Genomic DNA, 17,586 nt, shown 5'->3' with positions numbered 1-17,586 from the left:
CTTGTTTCCTTCCAACCCGGTGCCCACCCTGGGTGGTTCTTCCATGGACTGAGGCTTCATAGCTAGGTGGGTAAAACAGAATCCCAGGGGGCAGGTTAAACCATAAATAAGTTCCCCTATGTTTGCTGTGCACCTGGGGGGGGGGGCACGCAGTGTCCTAGGTACAAACAGACAGGTCTGAAGAACAGGAACCCAATCCCAGGAGCTGGGTCTGGTAGACTACAACTATAATACCAACATTTGGCTAAGGCAGGAAGAGTCTGAGGTCAAAGTCAGTTTGGGCTACATAGGGAGACCTTGTCTAATCACAACAATCTCTCTCTCTCTCTCACTCTCTCTCTCCCTCCCTCCCTCCCTCGTGCCCTTTTGAGACAGGGTTTCTCTGTGCAGTCCTGGGTGTCCTGGAACTCATTCTGCTGGCCTCGAACTCAGAGATTCACCTGTCTCTGCCTCCTGAGTGCTGGAATTAAAGGTGTGCACCATTATCTCCCAGGCTTGGAATTTCTGACTGGGTCAAATCCTACTTTGATGCTTGCATAGAATAAGTTTGATGGTCAGTGAATGAAGCTATAAATGACTGCCCTTGTTCAGAGCCAGGGTGTGTCCCAGGTCTGGGATGGGGAATCGGGTTACAGCAAGATCTGCATCTTACATCCACTGTGTATAGCACACCCTTGCCTGGCCTGCCTGGCTCTCACAGACATGCTTCAGCAGTGCTGAGGTCATCTTTCATCCAGACCTTTAGTGTGCACAGCACTGTCTTGCTGTCACCTTGGCCTTCCATTCTAGGCACACTCGGCCCATGATGGATGCTCAGGAAGGTTTGTGCATTGTATTAAATAAATAAAAAGAAGGGGGGTGGTGATTGGGGATTTAGCTCAGCGGTAGAGCACTTGCCTAGCAAGCGCAAGGCCCTGGGTTCAGTTCTCAGCTCTGGGAAAAAAAAAAAAAAAAAAAAAAAAAAAAGAAGGGAAACTTCAAGCCTATTAGGGAGTCGTATTAGGGTCTAAGGCTAGCATACTCCTCACAGAAGGGACAGTCTGAGCTGGGACAGTTGGCCATAGGCTAGGTGTCTGTGGTGGTTTGAAAATGTTTGGCCTATGGGAAGTGAGACACTTAGGTGTGGCCTTGTTGGAGGAAGTGTGTCACTTTGGGAATGGGCTTTGATACCTTCTTCCTGTCTGCCTGCAGAAGAGACAGTCTCTTCTGGTTTCTTTCAGATCAAGATGCACAACTCTTAGGTCCTTCTCCAGCACTGTGCCTGCCTGGATGTTGCCATGTTTCCTGCTATGATGATGATGGACTAAACCTCTGGATCTGTAAGCCAGCCCCAATTAAATGCTGTCTCTTTTTTTTTTTTTTTTTTTATTACGTGAAGGATTATTTTTTTTTAAAGATTTATTTTTATTATATGTAAGTACACTGCAGCTGTCTTCAGACACTCCAGAAGAGGGCGCCAGATCTCGTTATGGATGGTTGTGAGCCACCATGTGGTTGCTGGGATTTGAACCTCGGACCTTTGGAAGAGCAGTCGGGTGCTCTTACCCACTGAGCCATCTCACCAGCCCCAAATGCTGTCTCTTTTAAGAGTTGCCTTGGTCCTAATGTTTCTTCACAGCAAGGGAAATCCTAACTAAGATGGTGCCCCAGGTCGGGTCTGTCACAGCCCTCCTTCAGGGAACAGGAAGTTTCACAGACTTTTTAGGGAGCTTCCAGGGAATCCCACAGCCAGCTGTGGCCTGTCTAAGAGCCAAGTCACCCTGCTGGTCCTCTGAGGCCTACAGTATAGGGTTCTTGAATCACACATGCCCACAATCCTCTGTGAGCAGGCATGTGTACCAGTATGACCTAGTATGGATGCAGAATGATTTCTAAGCACGGCCAGCAAAGCGTTCAACTTCTTACCCTTTCATAATGGACTTGTATTACTCGTGTGATTAAAACCAGGATACTAAACTTTTTTCTTCTTTTTAAATGGAAAGCTGTTAACTCTGATGCATTCTCCTTTTGAGGGTTATATAGTTCAACATGGCCACCTTAGCACTACAACACAGGGCTCTAGGCTCTGCAGACAGCAGCTCCAGCCACTTGTTACCTGTTTGTCTTGGAGTTCCCCAGGCTGAAGTGGACACAGTTCAAGCACTGGTCTGCATTGGGACCATCACAGCCTTTGTCACCACACTCAGGATGGCACACACCTTAAAGACACAAGCACTTCTTGTCACCCAGAGAGATGCTTTCTCCATCCATTCCAGCCCCATGGGTCCCCTTTGCCGGGTTACCACAACCCCCAGGTCTGGGGAACTTCCTTCAAGAGTGGTGTCTTTTATAGATTACCATATCAGAGACCTACTCATGGGATGTGGTCCCCAGCTGGGGCCTGAGTCTATCTGTTCTGACCCTTTAGGGAGGAAAGGCATGAGAGCAAGTGATATTTAGTCTTGGTAGTAGTGAGAGACGAAGGCTAGCAAGGAGATGGGAACTGAGGTCCTAGTATGAGGCAGTAGTGCCATCATGATGGGACCAGTCACCTTGATTATGCACTGAGAAAAACAGCAATGCAGATGGTTTTCAAGTTGTGACAGTGCAGCATATTTCCACACCTGGTGTGCCCAGGTTACACAGAATGTAAGGGGACAGGGACGTTGGGAACATGGCACCAGTTGATTCTCATGGAGACTGTGGGCTGAGCTCTTTCCTGCCGCCTTCCTCCCCCCCCCCCCCCCCCCCCCCCCACCCCCGGCTTCCATCACTCTGGCTGCCAGCAGTAAGCTATCATGTCTTCCCTCAGGTCTCTTCAGGTGACTTCAATTCTAATGGTGGGTTCCATGTGGTCAGAAAAGCCATTTAGAAGTGCAGGGAACTCTACAAAATCCAGAAAACTGTCACCTTCTTGGTCCTTCCCCAGCGCCCTGCAGGGATGAGCCACCTCAGCTGAGGTGGGCATGGCTGCAGGTTCTGCTTCTCAGTGCTGAAGTCAGCCTGAGGTGACTGTCTGTGCCACCATTTGCTATGCACACAGAGGCAAAGCATCCCTGGAGGTTGGAAGGGATGCAGGGAGGGGCTGGAGGGGGCACTGGAAAGGCTTCTGAGAGGTTAGAACGGAAACAGCCTTCTGCTAAGCTTGTGTTGGCAGCAGATGGGGATTGAATCCAGAGAGAAGTGGAGTTGACAAGCTGGCCACCACATTTCATGCAGAACATGAATACAAAAGCCCCCATTCTCCCAGCCCACAGTGGGCTTTCCTGAGAGCACAAAGGCCTCTTCATCCCCGCTCCCTGTCCGGGGCTCTCCTGGCGTTAGAGTTTGCTTCCCTGCCTAAGGTTCATCCTTGTTGATATCTCCCAGTTTGCACTGTGGATCTCCACTTGCCTCCTTTCTTGCTGTGAACCCCCGCAGAGCTGCGGTCTCCTCTAGGAGGTTCTAGATGGCCTTTCCAAGTGGCTGCCATCCTATTCTGTGTTCTAGGTAGACAAGACTGTCACTTCGAAAATTCAGCACCTGAGCCAAACCCTCACCCTGTCTTCCAAGGCTTTATTATTTTGGAGCTTCTTGTCAGCCTCACCCCAGAGTGAGCCATGGGGAAACGTCAACTCCTCATTCCGTGGCACTACTCTTGGCCACCCTCCTTCCCCCACACACAAGGCATGGCAGCATTCTGCTGTGGCCCTGTGACTAGTCACTTAAGGGCTTGCCTTCTGCCTTCTGCAGAACATTCTCTGTACAACCCAGGAGGCAGCAGGTAACAGTGCAACTAGCCTGGTGGAAAGGAAGCCACGTTGAAGAGACGTGTCTCTCAGTCTGACTGTGAGACCATTGAGATGATAGACTCCAGAGAAACGAGCCATCCCCTGGACTCTCATGCTGGGAAAACATCAGCTAAAGGGAGAGCTTGTCACCACAGAGAGGTTTAGAACTTGTCAGACCACCTTACGGTATAGGACTGCAACCCAGACAATGGTGTGTAGAACCACACCTGCTTAGATGTGCCCTCGATCTACACTTTAATCTCACTTCAAGGCTGTGAACATGAACTTGGGGTGAACTTGGGCTTTGGGGTCAGAGGATGTCCATGCCCCGTTTTCTAATGCAGCCACAGTGGATAAATCTCCTTTTCCTGATTTTTAATATTCATTTGATTGTTTTAATTGGCTTCTTCTTAAGGGTGGGTGGCCAAACTCAGCTTTTTAGAGTACAGACGATGCCCTCTAAGTTCAGTAAGACTTACCTCTACCTTAGAAAGATTAAGCACATTGTGTGTGTGTGTGGGGGGGGGGGACAGAAACATGAGCCCCATTTCCTCAGACAGACAGAATGGGGTCAAACAGAATGGAGTCTAGCTTGTTCAATGCAAGTACCTAGGATGTATCTGTGTGGAGCGAATGTGAGGTGACTGTCTGCCGGTGGCTGAAATGTGGCAGTTCAGACGGAGGAAGTGTGGAGCAGGGGCAGATGTCTTCACCATCTGTCGGCAAATGTCCTAGCAAGTCCCTAACCAGAGATGGCCTTCAGCAGGGCCCGGCCTGGGCCTTCCCTAGCCGTGGTCAACAGGCTGCTGATGTCACTTGTCACCTCTGCCTGCCCCTGCCTCTCAGCCTTCCCATCAAGAGCATCAAGGCCATGGGCAACAGCCAGCCCTCAGCTGGAGAGGCTGGGATATGACACTGTCCAGCCAAGAGCAGCTATCAGATTCATAAACCAACCAATCAGTCAGCATGTGGCTTTCTGGGTGGTTTTAAAAGCCAAATATCAAACTTCATCTCACCCATGAAACACGCTGAATCAGATCCACCTGGCTAGCCAGCCAGCTATCTTACCCCAACCACCCCTCTCCTCCCTGGAATGCTGGTGTCCAGCTGTAACTCATTCTCTCTGTGAGCATCTGTTTTTGTCACAATCTGTAATTATGTCTGCTTTGCATCTCTCCTCAATTAGCTGAAAGTGACTCCGAGCCCTGGCTTCCGGAGTCAGTGTGCTGTGCGGCTCACGGAGCAGAGGACCCAGCAAGAGGAGTGTCTGGATGTTCTGAACAGCTTGGCTAACAGCAGATCACAACCCCATGGGGTTAACCAACACAGGCTAATTTGAAAAGCCAATTTCCCGTCCTTTGTGGGGCAAGACCAGGGTTGAAAAAAAAGAAACCATCCTCTCTGTTCCCCCCTCCCCATCCCTTCTCTCTCTCTCTCTTCTCCTTTCTTCCCAAGGCTAGGGATTGACTCTGGGGCTGCACAACGCCAGGTAAGTGCTTTACCGCTGAGCAATATTGCCCGCACATATGTTTTTTTGAGACAGAAATTCTGCAAGTTGATCAGGCTGGTTTTGAATTCACTCTGCAGCCCTGGTAAGCCTTAAGCTGACTTCAGACGACTCCCCACCCCAGGTTCCTGAGGTTATATGCATGTACCATGAGGCTCATTTTCCTTGCTCAATGACTGTTTCTTTCCCCAACCCAGGCTCCCCTTCATTCCCCCTCACATGCTTATAAGAACTCCACCCTATATCCTACCTTCATCCTTTCTGGGCTCAGGTCTACTAGCTGCCTAGGTACACCCTACCTGGAGTGTCTTATTTACCTGCTATGAGTGTAGACTTCAGAGCACCCCAGATCTGCTGGACCTGGTCCCTTAGGTGGAGCCAGCCAAAGGTCTGCTCTTCAATCAAGTATCCTGATGTGTCTGGTGGTGGCTGTGGGGTCTGCCTCCACTGTCACCACCAGATGGCTCTGTCACTGTAGGCTGGCCCTCACTGCAAGCTGTTCATTCCTAGTATCCTCCTCATATCTTCCCTGTGCTTCACCTTGCCTGCTGAGGCTGCTATCCTCACTTCTGGCAGGCCTTCTGGTTCCCAGTCCTCTTGTTCTCTGGTCCTCCACACTACTTGCTGATGTCATTGCTCATGTTTCTGAGATAAATCTCAGACTCCAATGTAATCTTAGTCTATCACTTACCTTACCTAGAGACTAGAGTCCCGCTGCCTGGCTCTGGCCAGGGTCCTGGTCTAGTTTGGAGTTGGCCCTGACTGTTAATGAGTCGGAACCTGGTCCTCAGCGGGACAGTGCTGAGGTTGTAGAATCCCTTACTGTGATGACTAGCTTTGACTGTCCAATGACAGGCTTGGGGGATGCTGAGGAGATAACTTCCTATACGTCTGTGTGTCTGTAAGGATGCTTCCAGATAGGACTGGACCAGTGATGCCTCTGACCTAGTCAAGGTTCAGCCACTGATTGATTCAAAATGTTGGCAGATTTGGGGAGGTAAAATATCTCCATCATGATGTTTAACCCCATTACTCAGGGCCATGGGGCTAAGCAAACATGGATTGGAGCCTCTGAGTCCATGAGCCAAAATAAATTGTTCCTCTTTTTTAACTATTTCTCTTAGGTGTTTGTCCCAGTGATGAAAACCCCAGGGGCACATAGTGGAAGGTAGTTAGAACACTTTGGATGTCACCCTTGGAAGGGGTTAATGCTAACTTATGGCACTTATAGTTCCAGCAAGAGCAGGTTGTTCTAAAGAATGGCCTTGCCACCCACTTGGCCCTTATACATCATCCATAGTTTTCCTGAGTCTCTACTCTCTTGTGAAGCAGCCAAAAGTATTTCTTCAGAGATAGACAGGTAGGCTGTGTTTCTAGTCCCCCAAATTGTGAGTTAAATAAACCGTTTCTTCTGTATAAGCACTCAGCTTTGGGGATTTTGTTATAGCTATAGAAAATAGACCCTCTGTGCTGAGCACCCTCTATGGAAGCACCATTCTCCTGTGATGGGCAATCTTGTTAGCTGCTATTTTGGGGCCTTGTCATTTATAAACATTCTCTCCCCTGTCCTCTTTCACCTCCTCTATTTCTTGTCCTAGCGAGTGTTGGTCCTCCTCCTCTCCTATCCGTCTCTTGTCTCCTCCTGGGACCACTGCTCCATTGGACTGTCTCTATCTTTCTTAATATGGCAGCTACTCTATGGTCCATAAGGTCCAGGTAAAGCCAATGAGGGCCGTGGCATCACCACAAATGTAGTTTATCAATGACTAGCTTTCCATGTTTTGAAAGCCACAGCCTGTCCCCCTTGCCCTTTCTTGGGACTCTAAAGAGGCTTGCTGTTCCTCATTCTTCCTGCTTGGCCACTCATACCATGGCACCCTCTGTCACTCTGGCCTGCCTCTGTAACTGGGTCTCCCTTCCAGTTTCCCCCTAGACTTCAGAGAGCTTTCCCAAGAGCCAGAAACACATCTTATTCCTATGGAAACCTCTGGCCATGCTGGGTAGGGACCAGGTACTCTTGAGAATAGAACAGCATAGGGTGAGATCCCAGTGTGCATGGCTGAAGTCAGTAGCAGGTTTGAGGGGGAAAAAATCAGCTCTTTATTAATAATTACTGAATCTTGCCATGGTTTATAAATCACAAGAGAAAACAGCAGATTAGCCCATACATAATTTAATGTTTCGTTTTAAAGGAATGGCAGAAAAAATTTAAAATGGAATCGACCAGGGTTTACGCTTGATTTGTATTGGTGGAAGTTTCCATCTAGTTATCCATATTTTGAGATATCACCCATCATTTGTCAAGTAGCTAGGATATTCAGCTATGAAAAATATGCCCAACCAGAAACAACCAGTGCCATATAATTGCTATGAGATGACCCAGAGGAAAATGAGCTTCAAGCTCAAATAACATCTGGGCTCTGCCCAGAGACAGGAGCTGTCCAGAGACATGTTTGGGTTCCCATGGCTCCTAGCTACCTTGCGAATGAGCCATTGGTCTAGAGAATGAAGCCACCATGCCAGTGGGATAGCTGTAGAAGCCTGTGCAACCAGCTCCTTTTTGGAAACATGGAACCCAAGCTTCCTTCTCATTTCCGGTTGCTCAAAATGGATGGACTTGAGAGAGTCCAGCTATTGAGTCTTGTGATGAGAGACTTTGAAGAAAAGGGGGCCACCCTGGAGCCAAGCTAATTAACCCAGGGCAAGCCCCAGTTCTGGTTGGGCATATTGGAAGGAGCCCAGTGGCCCAGCCTGAAAGGTCAGAGAGTACTTACTGGTTTGAAGTATACTTACTGGTCTGTAAAGTATTAGGAGAGCCTTGGATGGAAGGAGCTGTGTAAGTGCAAATTACTGTTATTATTACAACTTCCAGGCAAGGTAAGACTTACAAACAAAACCCCACCTTTTGCCTAGAAGGGCCCCATCTTTAAGAACTACAGTGGAAAGTGAAGTTGGCAGGCTACCCATTTCCTCCCATTCAGGTTTATTACCTGTGTACTCTTCCTCGTCTTCTGGAGTCTCTGCCTGGGGTGGTGGTCCAGCAGCCTTGGGAGGCTCCTGCTCCGGGACGGAGAGCTCCAGCATCCGTGAGCGAGACTGATGGGAGCTGAAGGTGCGGTATGGGTGCTCTGCGGTGCCATATAAAATGAGGCTCCATTCTTTCAGCTTTCCTGGAAGGCACCAAAACCATCATTATCCCCAAAGCTCGGGATACATTTACAGACTGCTAAGCCTGTACAGCAGCCCCTGTTACTCATATGGGAGTCAGATGCTGCCTAGCTTCAACCCCTATGGTAGGCTCTTTGTCATTACATCATTTCCCGCCCTCCTGATGACCTGATGTGATGGCTACTCTTGGTTGTCAACTTGATTACACCTGGAATGAACTAAAACCCACGTGGCTGGGTACACCTGTGAGGGATCTTTTCTAGATTAAATCATTTTAAATGTTCCTACCACTTCCAACCTATTTTTTAATCTTGATCTTTTGAGGTAGTAAAATAGACCTTTAATCCAAATCTTTTGAGCTGGGAAGATCCACCTTTAATCTGGGTCACGTTTCCTGCTGGTAGCCTGTATACAGGATATGAAGGAAGGAAGCTTGCTCTCTTTGCCATATATACACACTCTTTCTGTAAGTTTGATTCTTTGTGGCAAGTCCATTCCATCACTAACATTAGAGCCTACTTCTTCAGGATTCTGGTGTATAGAGAAGACCAGCTGAGATATCCAGTCTTGTGGACTGAACTGGATTCTTGGACCTTCCATTGTTGGACTAGGTGAACCACAGCCTATGAACCATTTTTAATAAATCATATATATACATATAGATGAGATATGAATAAATATATGAGATATGTTTATCCCATATATACACACTCATTCTGTAACTTTGATTCTTCTAGAGAACCTTGACTAATACAGATTTTAGTATCAGAAGTGGTCCTAGAGCAACAGAAGTATAAGGATTAATTTAAGTATCTGAAGTAGGTTTTCAATTTGCCAATATCTAAAGCTACTGAAGCTTCTCCAGCTACCAAAACTTCCTCTAGAAGTTCAGAGAGTACTGGAAGCCCATGGTATGAGCTAGTTTGCAAACTTAAGGAGGCAAATACATCTGATTAATTTGACTTTGAAAGATCTAGACTAAAACGGGTCTTCCTACTCCAAATGATATCATAACAACAGCAACAACCACCTCTCATCAGTTTGCCCAGCCACATGGGTTTGAGTTCATTCCAGATATTCCAGATGTAGTCAAGGTGACAACCAAGAACTGCTACCACAAGTCCACTCCTTGTCAACTTTACACAATCATATCTCCTTATGTCATGATTAATTTCCAAATGAAAACAAAAACCATGTCAAGATTGCACCTAACATGATAGAATGATCTCTTGTATAACCACAAATACATTATAAAATTTAGAATAGGTGGTGATGCCCCTGATCCTTATAGTATCTCAAACTTAAATATGATAACCACTGATAGTCTCTAAATTGATAATATATTCTATGATAAATTGAGAAAAGAAAACACAAATATCTGTACAAATACATTCTTTACAACATATGGCACACACTCATATCAGTTCTATTCCTTGTTTCTGCAACTGGTCATATAGCCTTAGCTGGTATGTATTGGTACCTGCCTCTATTACCTGTTCTGTATTCCCTCCACCCTGGCAAGCACCTCAGCAGGGCTTGACGCTTGTCCTAGGAGAGTGACCCATACCTTCATTCCTCAAGGTTCTTTGCCCTTTGGCATCCTGCCTTAGGTTGCTGCAGTTTCCCATTGACTTTAGTCACAGGACATGGTAGCACCAAGAGATGCCCTAAAGTAGTGGTTCTCAACCTGGGGGGGGGGTTAAGGTCCCAACCCTTTCACAGGGATTGCCTAAGACCACTGGAAAACACAGACTTTCACATTATGATTCATAGCAGTATTAAAATTACAGTAATGAAGTAGCAAAAAAATATAATTTTATGGTGTGGGGGGGTCTCCATAACACAAGAACTGTATTAAAGGGTTTCAGCCTTAGGAAGGTTGAGAACCACCGCAAAGGATCTCAGGCACTCCAGACATAATCTTTCTTTCGTCTATTGTGGAGAAGCAATTCAGTTTCCTCTTAGTAACCTGAATCCATCACCCCATCCTAACACTGTTACTCCTTTCTTAGTCTGCTGGCTTAAGGGCATCAGAAACCCAAAGTGGCCAGGGGGATGTCTAAGCTTCTAGTACAATGGAATGTTTGCTGCGTCTCCTGGCAGGAGCACTCCCTACTCTGGAACCAAAACTTCTAGACCAGCAGAACTGAAGGCAAAAGCAACAGGAAGGAAAATTTTACCTAGTGGGTCAGTAAGGGTGATATTGAGTGAGTGAGTGGAACCATTTCTTTTCAACACCTTGATTCCTGGGCCTGTGAGTCTTGGCTATGAGAGAAACTGTATATTGGACACTGATTCGAAACATATTCATAATTGATGCTGTAACTGTGTCTTCAATAGGCCATTCTATATTTCTATCAGGCAAGCTGCTTCAGGGTGGTGGGGAGCAGAGTAAGACAAGTGGATTCTATGATCATGGGTGCTACTCTACTGCTGCACTCCTCTGGCTGTAAAGTTCATTCCTTGGTCAGCAGTGATTCTGTGTGGTGGAATGCCATGAGGGTAAATAAGACATCCTGTAAGTCCATGATGGTGGTTTTGGCAGAAGTATTACATGCAGAAAAGGCATGACCAGAATTAGTATCTGTTCCAGGAAGGACAAAGTGTTATCCTTTCCACAGAGAAAGTGGTCCAATGTAGTTAACTTGCTACTAGATCACCGTCTAGTCACCCTGGGGAATGGTATCATGTCTGGGGCTCAGTGTTGCTGTCTGCTGTTGGCAGATCTGACACTCAGCAGCAGCTGTAGGCAGGTCAGCCTTGGTTGAGTGGCAGTCCATGTTACTGAGGTCATGCATACCCTCCACCTCGGCCACCACTTTGTCCATGGGTCCACTGAACAATGACAGGCATGGCTGGAGAAAGACTGTGACTGTGCACAGAATGGGTTATCCATCTACTTGATTCCTGCGCTCCTCCTTTGCTTTAGTCACCTTTTGATGGGCATTATATGGGGGCCCAAGTATCTCTTTACATCCTTTGCCCATTTGGAGAGATCTAGCCACACACTTCTTCCCCAGATATCTTGCTCAACGATCTTCTAATCATGCTCATTCCAAGTCCTTGACCGTCCAGCTGATTGATTTGCTATAGCCCATGAAATCTGTGAACAATCTCATATCTGGTCATGCCCCTTCCAAACAAAATGTATGGCCATGTGTACTGCCCACTGTTCTGCCCACTGTGAAGATTTCCCATTGCTTATGTCTTTCAGAGTTGTTCCAGAAAGGCATTGTAATGATGCAGCTATCTACTTCTGATTGGTGCCTGCATCATGTGCAAAGCCATCAGCAAACCTGGCCCTAGTCTTCCCTTCCTCACTCAATTGATCATAGGGAACACCCCATGAGGCTATAGGCGCATGCTTGGCAGCAGATGGCATTGTAATGGGAGTAGAAACCACTGATATTCAGGCATCTTTTTAATGTAACTTGCTTGTGCCCTCCAGACATAGTCAGGGCCAATCACATATATACCATTTCCATTTGACAACAGGTTCCTGCTGTGACCACCCTACTTAAACTTAGTGGGTCCAATAACACCCAGCTCATGATGGGCAGCTCAGATTGCATGGTAACTTGGTGATCCATTATCAAGCATTCAGTTAGGCTAAATAGCAAGCCAAGACCTGTCTCTCAAATGGAGAACAGTAATCTGCAGATGATGGTAGAGCCTTGCTCCAAAATCCCAAAGGTCTTTCTCTTCTGTGATCTACCTATAAGGGCCTGACAAAGGCTTCAAACAGTATCTCTACCTGCCACTAATACCTCAAGTACCATGGAGTCTGCTGCATCATATGGTCTAAGTGGTGGAGCAGCCTACACAGTAGCCAGGACTTATTGAAGAGCCTTATCCTGTAACAGGCCCCACAAAAAGCTAGCAGCTTTCTGAGTCACTTGGTATATGGGCTGGAGTAACATACCATAGTGAGGAATGTGCTGTTTCCAGAATCCAAGTCGGTCAACTAAATGTTGTGTTTCTTTCTTGGTGGGAGGGGCCAGGTGCAATAACTTATCCTTCACCTTAGAAGGAACATCTCTGTATGCCCAATACCACTTGACTCCTAAGAATTTCACTAAGGTAGAAAGCCCTTGGATTTAGGTTGGATTTATTTTCTATCTACTGAAGTGCATATGTATTATCAAGGAGTACAAAGTGGTTGCTACTTCCTGCTCACTTAGTCCAACTAGTATAAAGTCATCAGTCTAGTGAACCAATGTGGAAGAGACAGGATCCCTTTGGACTAAGTCATGACACAGGGCTGGGGAGTTAATGTATCCTTGACTTACCCTAAAGATATTCTACTGGCCTTGACAACAGAAAGCAGATTGCTTCTGGTAGTCTTTCTGGACAAGTACCAAGAAAAAGGCATTTGCTAGATCAATAGCTGCATGGCATGTACCAGGAGATGTGTTCATCTGCTCAAGTAAGGACATCACATCTGGTACAGCAGCTGCAATCAGAGTCACTACTTGATGGAGGTTTTGATAGTCAATTGTCATTCTCCATAATCCACCTGTCCTCTGCACTGGCCAGATAGGAGAGTTAAAGGCAGATGTGGGGACCACCACCCCTGCAACTTTCAAGTCCTTGATGGTGGCAGTAATTTCTGCAGTTCCTCCAGGGATGCCATTCTTGTTTTAATTCACTATTTTCCCAGGCAGAGGCAACTCTAAAGGCTTCCATTTAGCCTTTCCAACCATAATAGCCCTCACTCTACAGGTCAGGGAACCCATTTGAGAGTTCTGACAACTCCTAATTATATTTATCCCAATTATACTTTCTGGGACTGGGGAATTTGGGGGGCCCACTGGACCTACTATGAATCAGACTTCAGCCAAAACTCCATGAATTACTTACCTGACCTCCATCAGCCCTTTCTTTAGCTGGAGGGCCCCAGTGTTTCTTGGGATCTCCCTGACTTAGTGCTGCTAATTCAGAACCAGTATCCAATAGACCCTGGACAGTCTGATTATTTCCTTTCTCCTAGTGTATCCTTGTAAAAGGCCTTAGGACCCTTTGGGGAAGGACTGGAGAAAAGCTAACAGTAAAACTCTTGGGTATCTTATCAAGGTCCACAGGGGAAACTGGCTGTTCCTTTATTCAAGGTGTTCTAGGTCTGCAAAAGTCTGGAAGTCTAGGTCTAGCTCAAGTCTGGAAGTTGGTTCATAGGCCAAGATCCCCCTTTGCCATGATCTAATGAAGCCTCTCTTACATTTGTTTGAGAATTTTTCCACGGATACAGATCAAACAAAAATTCAGTAGGCTTATCTGTTTCATTCCCGGAAATTCAGTGATTGATTAGCCAATACCATAGGCCCATACACATAATGCCATCATAAAAATCACCTTGCCTGTGCTGACCATTATGGGTCAGGCCATCGTGGACATTGCTTTGACTGTGCTGCTCATTATGATAACTACGATCACTTTGTCTTTGGCTATTCACTGCTATCCATCCGGACCCTGGTATCTCAGGATCCAATTAAACCCAATGCATTTAATTCATTCAACTTAGCAGCAGTACCTCAAACCCTAAGGTTTGACACAAGGAAAAGGTCGAGAACAAAGTTCTTCAAATGTGCTGATGCCCCTTTTGCGGCTTAGAGGGTTAGTGAAGGGCCTGTCTTCCGGGCTTTTCCATTGTGGAGGATTAGGTTTTATACAGTGTACCCACTCTAGCATTGCAATTTCCCTGAGCTTTGACATCCCTTCATCAACACTAAGCCAAGGGATCTCCAACTCTTTTTTCAGTAGGCCACCTTTTGACAAATGTTTCAGCTAACCATTCAAACAAACTTTTGACACCTTTTTAATTGCCCTTCCATATTCAACTTAGAACCCCCACTCAGTAGGTCCATATTAATAAACTCAGCCTGATCCAGGTTTTTGTTCCTTCCACCATTATCCCACACCCTTAAAATCCATTCCCACACATAGTCCCCAGACTTCTGCTTGAAGGAATTAGCAAACTCATTAAGCTCTTTAGCAGTGGAGCACACCTCCTCATGGACTACACTTTCCACCTCCCCCTCTAGGAGCCTTGAGTCTGGTTGTAGGTCTAGTGGCAGATATTGGTGGGGACTGGGGGACATCAGTAATGTCTTATCTGGCATCTGTTTCAGGGAAAGTCATTGTTGGTTTAGCAGACAATGAAGGATTGATTGCCTTAGTCAAAGGTGGCACAGGCAATATTTCAGGGGCCGGAGGTGGAAGTATATCTTCCACTGAGGATGGAGAGATCATTTCTTCAGGTGAGATAAGCCTTTTGGAGTCTCATGGTTCAAAGTTCTCAGCTTTTCCTGGGTCCTCCCATCCATCTCCATCCCAAGTTACACGGTTTCACTTTTTATCAATCAATGTGCCCTTACTTTAACCAAGAAACCCTCCAAGGCTGGGACTTGATTTTTTGCTATAATTTAGCTAGCCTTATAAATGAGGGCCTTGGTTTAATTTTCTACAACTTGAGCTTTGTGGCTGCTGGAGAGAAGATTCTCTTCCAGAGCACACTTAGACACCCTAAGACTGTGACCATCTGGAGCCAGTGCATTTTATCACTGAATTCTTTATTGCCCTTCATCGTATTCTGAGGCGCTAGAAGCTGATTTTATCAGGGAGCTCATTCTTTTCCTTTTCCAGTTGATCCAGAGATGATAGCGGCAACCAATCAGCAGCAGCATTTTCCTTATTTTTCCACATTGTCAAAAGTTTTATATACCTAGTCACCAAATCTGTATGTAGACCCTCACAATTGGTGAGCCTACTTCTTTGGGATTCTAACATATACTGAAGACCAGCTGAGACATCCAGTCTCGTGGACTGAACAACTACTGGATTCTTAGACCTTCTGTTAGTAAAAAGCCATTGTTGTGCTAGCTGGACCAACCATTCTACTAACCCCCCTTTTTCTATATCTGTAGATTCACCCTATCAGTTCTGTTCCTCTGGAGACCCCTGACTAACACACTAGGTGAGCCTATAGCCTGGGCCACATCGTCTTCCTATAAGTGAGGGTTCCTCTCTCCCTGATCTGCCTGCATTCCCTGAGCCTGCTAGAGGGAGGTTGGCTGATTTGGACTCTGATTTGGACCTAGAAGTTCCTTCGGCTCCCTAGACCCATTTCACTACAGCTGTCTTTGAAGATGCTCTGCTCTTACAAACTAGCAATAGCTATCTGAGCCTCTGGGGCAGACTAGGTATGAGACCTAGCAAGGAGCCTTGCCTGTTGGCTTCCCATGGTACACTAGGTTGCACTTAAGGACCATTCTATTTGAATCCTCTACTCTAAAGCATAGAGGAATCTGGTCTCAGGCTTGTCTGTAGCCAGCTCAGTTAATGGTTTGGGAGTGGGAGGTGAGAGAGGTCCTGGGGACAAATGCCAGCTGAAGCTGGGGAAGGAAACTATGCTTGACAAACAGGGAGGCCTCCATCAGAGGGGCATGGAGCAGGTGTGGGGAAGCCAGAGCAGGACGGCAGGGCACCCAGCCTACGATGGGGGTGGTGGAGACCCTGCTCTACCATTCTCCTCCAAGTGGAAACAGCAGCCATGTAGCTAGGTATGTTAAGTGTGAAGAGAAGTAGGATGCTTATCTTGAGATTCCCGGGCATCTCCTATGGGTGTGCACATGCATGCGTGCTGCTGGGTGTGGAAGCCAGGGCCCTGCCTGCACAAAGCAAGCACTCTAACACTGAGTCATCATCACGCCATCAGGTGGGCATCTGCTATCATGAAAACATACCGCAGGCCAGGTAACAGACATCTGTGGCTGGGTCACCCCTGTAGGGCTTCTTTCCCAAACAGCATCCCTAAGAACCACGCCCTGTTCAGGAGGGGTAGCGCTGTGCTCATCCTTTGGGGTGTATACAGTTTGACTGTCACTCCCCACCCCTACCCATTCTGATATCTCTTTGCTACAAAGGCAAGCAAGCATCTGTCCCTAGAAACCTGTGCGGAGATTGCTTTGCAATGGGGGCAGCTCAGCCAGGACAACTTTAGATTTTCCTCCAATGGGCATCTCTCAGGCTCACTAAATCTCCACACAGAGGACTCATGTTCACCAATGTGCCTCACACGCCCATGACCCCCTGGCTTCTAGAAGAGCAGTAGGCAGAGTGATAGCCAGGGCTGGTCTATAACTCACCATGCCATGGTGTGGTAATCTGTTCCGTGGGTGACTCATTTGTAACTATGTTTTTGTTTTGGCTAGTCCTAAGGTTACAGCCCCCCCCCGCCCCATCCCTTAAATGTGTCTCCTCCAAAGTTCAAATGTTGTAAACATAATCCCGGAATTCATAATGATAACATTTGGAGGTGCATTTGGGGAAATGACTAGGAGTAGATTATGTAATGAGGGTCAGGCCCCATTAGGAGATGCACAAGAGAAGCAAGCGGGAGCAGAGCCAGCACACTAGCTCTGACTCACCGTGGGATACCCTCCTCTACATTTTGATGCAGCAAAATGGTTTCACCAGATGCTGGTAACATGCTCTTGGATTTCCTAGATTCTAGAACCATGAACCAAGTAAACCGCTAATCACTGTAAATGACTAAGCCTCAAGTATTTCGTTATAGCCACAGAAGACAGAATTAGGCCTTGCCCCATGCCAGACCCTATATTACCTGTGGTTGGCTTGGCCAGGGAAGCATTAGAGGAAGCACAGACAGGGTCCTTGCTCTTGAAGAAGCAGACCTTTTCCTAGTGCACAGACTTCCGAAGGGTCTAGCTCCTTTAGACACACAGTGGCTCAGACCATTCACACATTTCACAGGTGCACACTCGACTGTGACACTGAGTGTCTCACACAGCTGCCAAAAGCTCAGCCGTGGCAATGACTCTATCCATCCCAAACTCCTTAGGGTCAAATTAAAGCTATATTTCAAACCACAAAGGGGTCTGGGCTCTTTAACTACTGCGTGATGAACGGTGATTACAGAGGGACCGTGGTTACTGAAGGACAGAGCCCAAGGGCTCCATGAACTATAATTTAGCCAAGAGTTATTTCAGTCCTATAGGATGTCTCCAGAAACACCCACAAAAAGCCAACTCACCAAAATTAGAGTCTTATTTTGGGAGACAGTTTCGGGAGGACGGACAGAAGAGGCTGTTCTGTCCTCAGGATCAATAGCAGAGGAGGAGACAGAGGAAAGCCCTCCCAGGCACC

General features: G+C 46.8%; 1 protein-coding gene across 4 annotated transcripts in view; it reads right to left on the bottom strand.

Annotated features, from left to right (window-relative positions):
* Positions 1-17,586, bottom strand: part of Pcsk6 (proprotein convertase subtilisin/kexin type 6) — a 188,192-nt gene that overhangs the window by 16,630 nt on the left and 153,976 nt on the right. For 3 of the 4 annotated variants that reach the window (XM_021166293.2, XM_021166292.1, XM_029479539.1), the window contains exons 14-16: positions 8,247-8,426; positions 8,050-8,088; positions 2,096-2,198 (exon numbers count right to left, since the gene is read on the bottom strand). In XM_021166293.2, the coding sequence (XP_021021952.1) occupies positions 2,096-2,198; positions 8,050-8,088; positions 8,247-8,426 (322 nt within the window). The remainder of the gene's footprint in view (positions 1-2,095; positions 2,199-8,049; positions 8,089-8,246; positions 8,427-17,586) is intronic. The other variant, XM_029479538.1, reaches the window with a different exon arrangement.

The sequence above is a fragment of the Mus caroli genome, chromosome 7 (genome assembly GCF_900094665.2).
Source record: "Mus caroli chromosome 7, CAROLI_EIJ_v1.1, whole genome shotgun sequence".
Taxonomy (NCBI): domain Eukaryota; kingdom Metazoa; phylum Chordata; class Mammalia; order Rodentia; family Muridae; genus Mus; species Mus caroli.
This window is presented reverse-complemented; position numbering and strand designations above follow the sequence as displayed.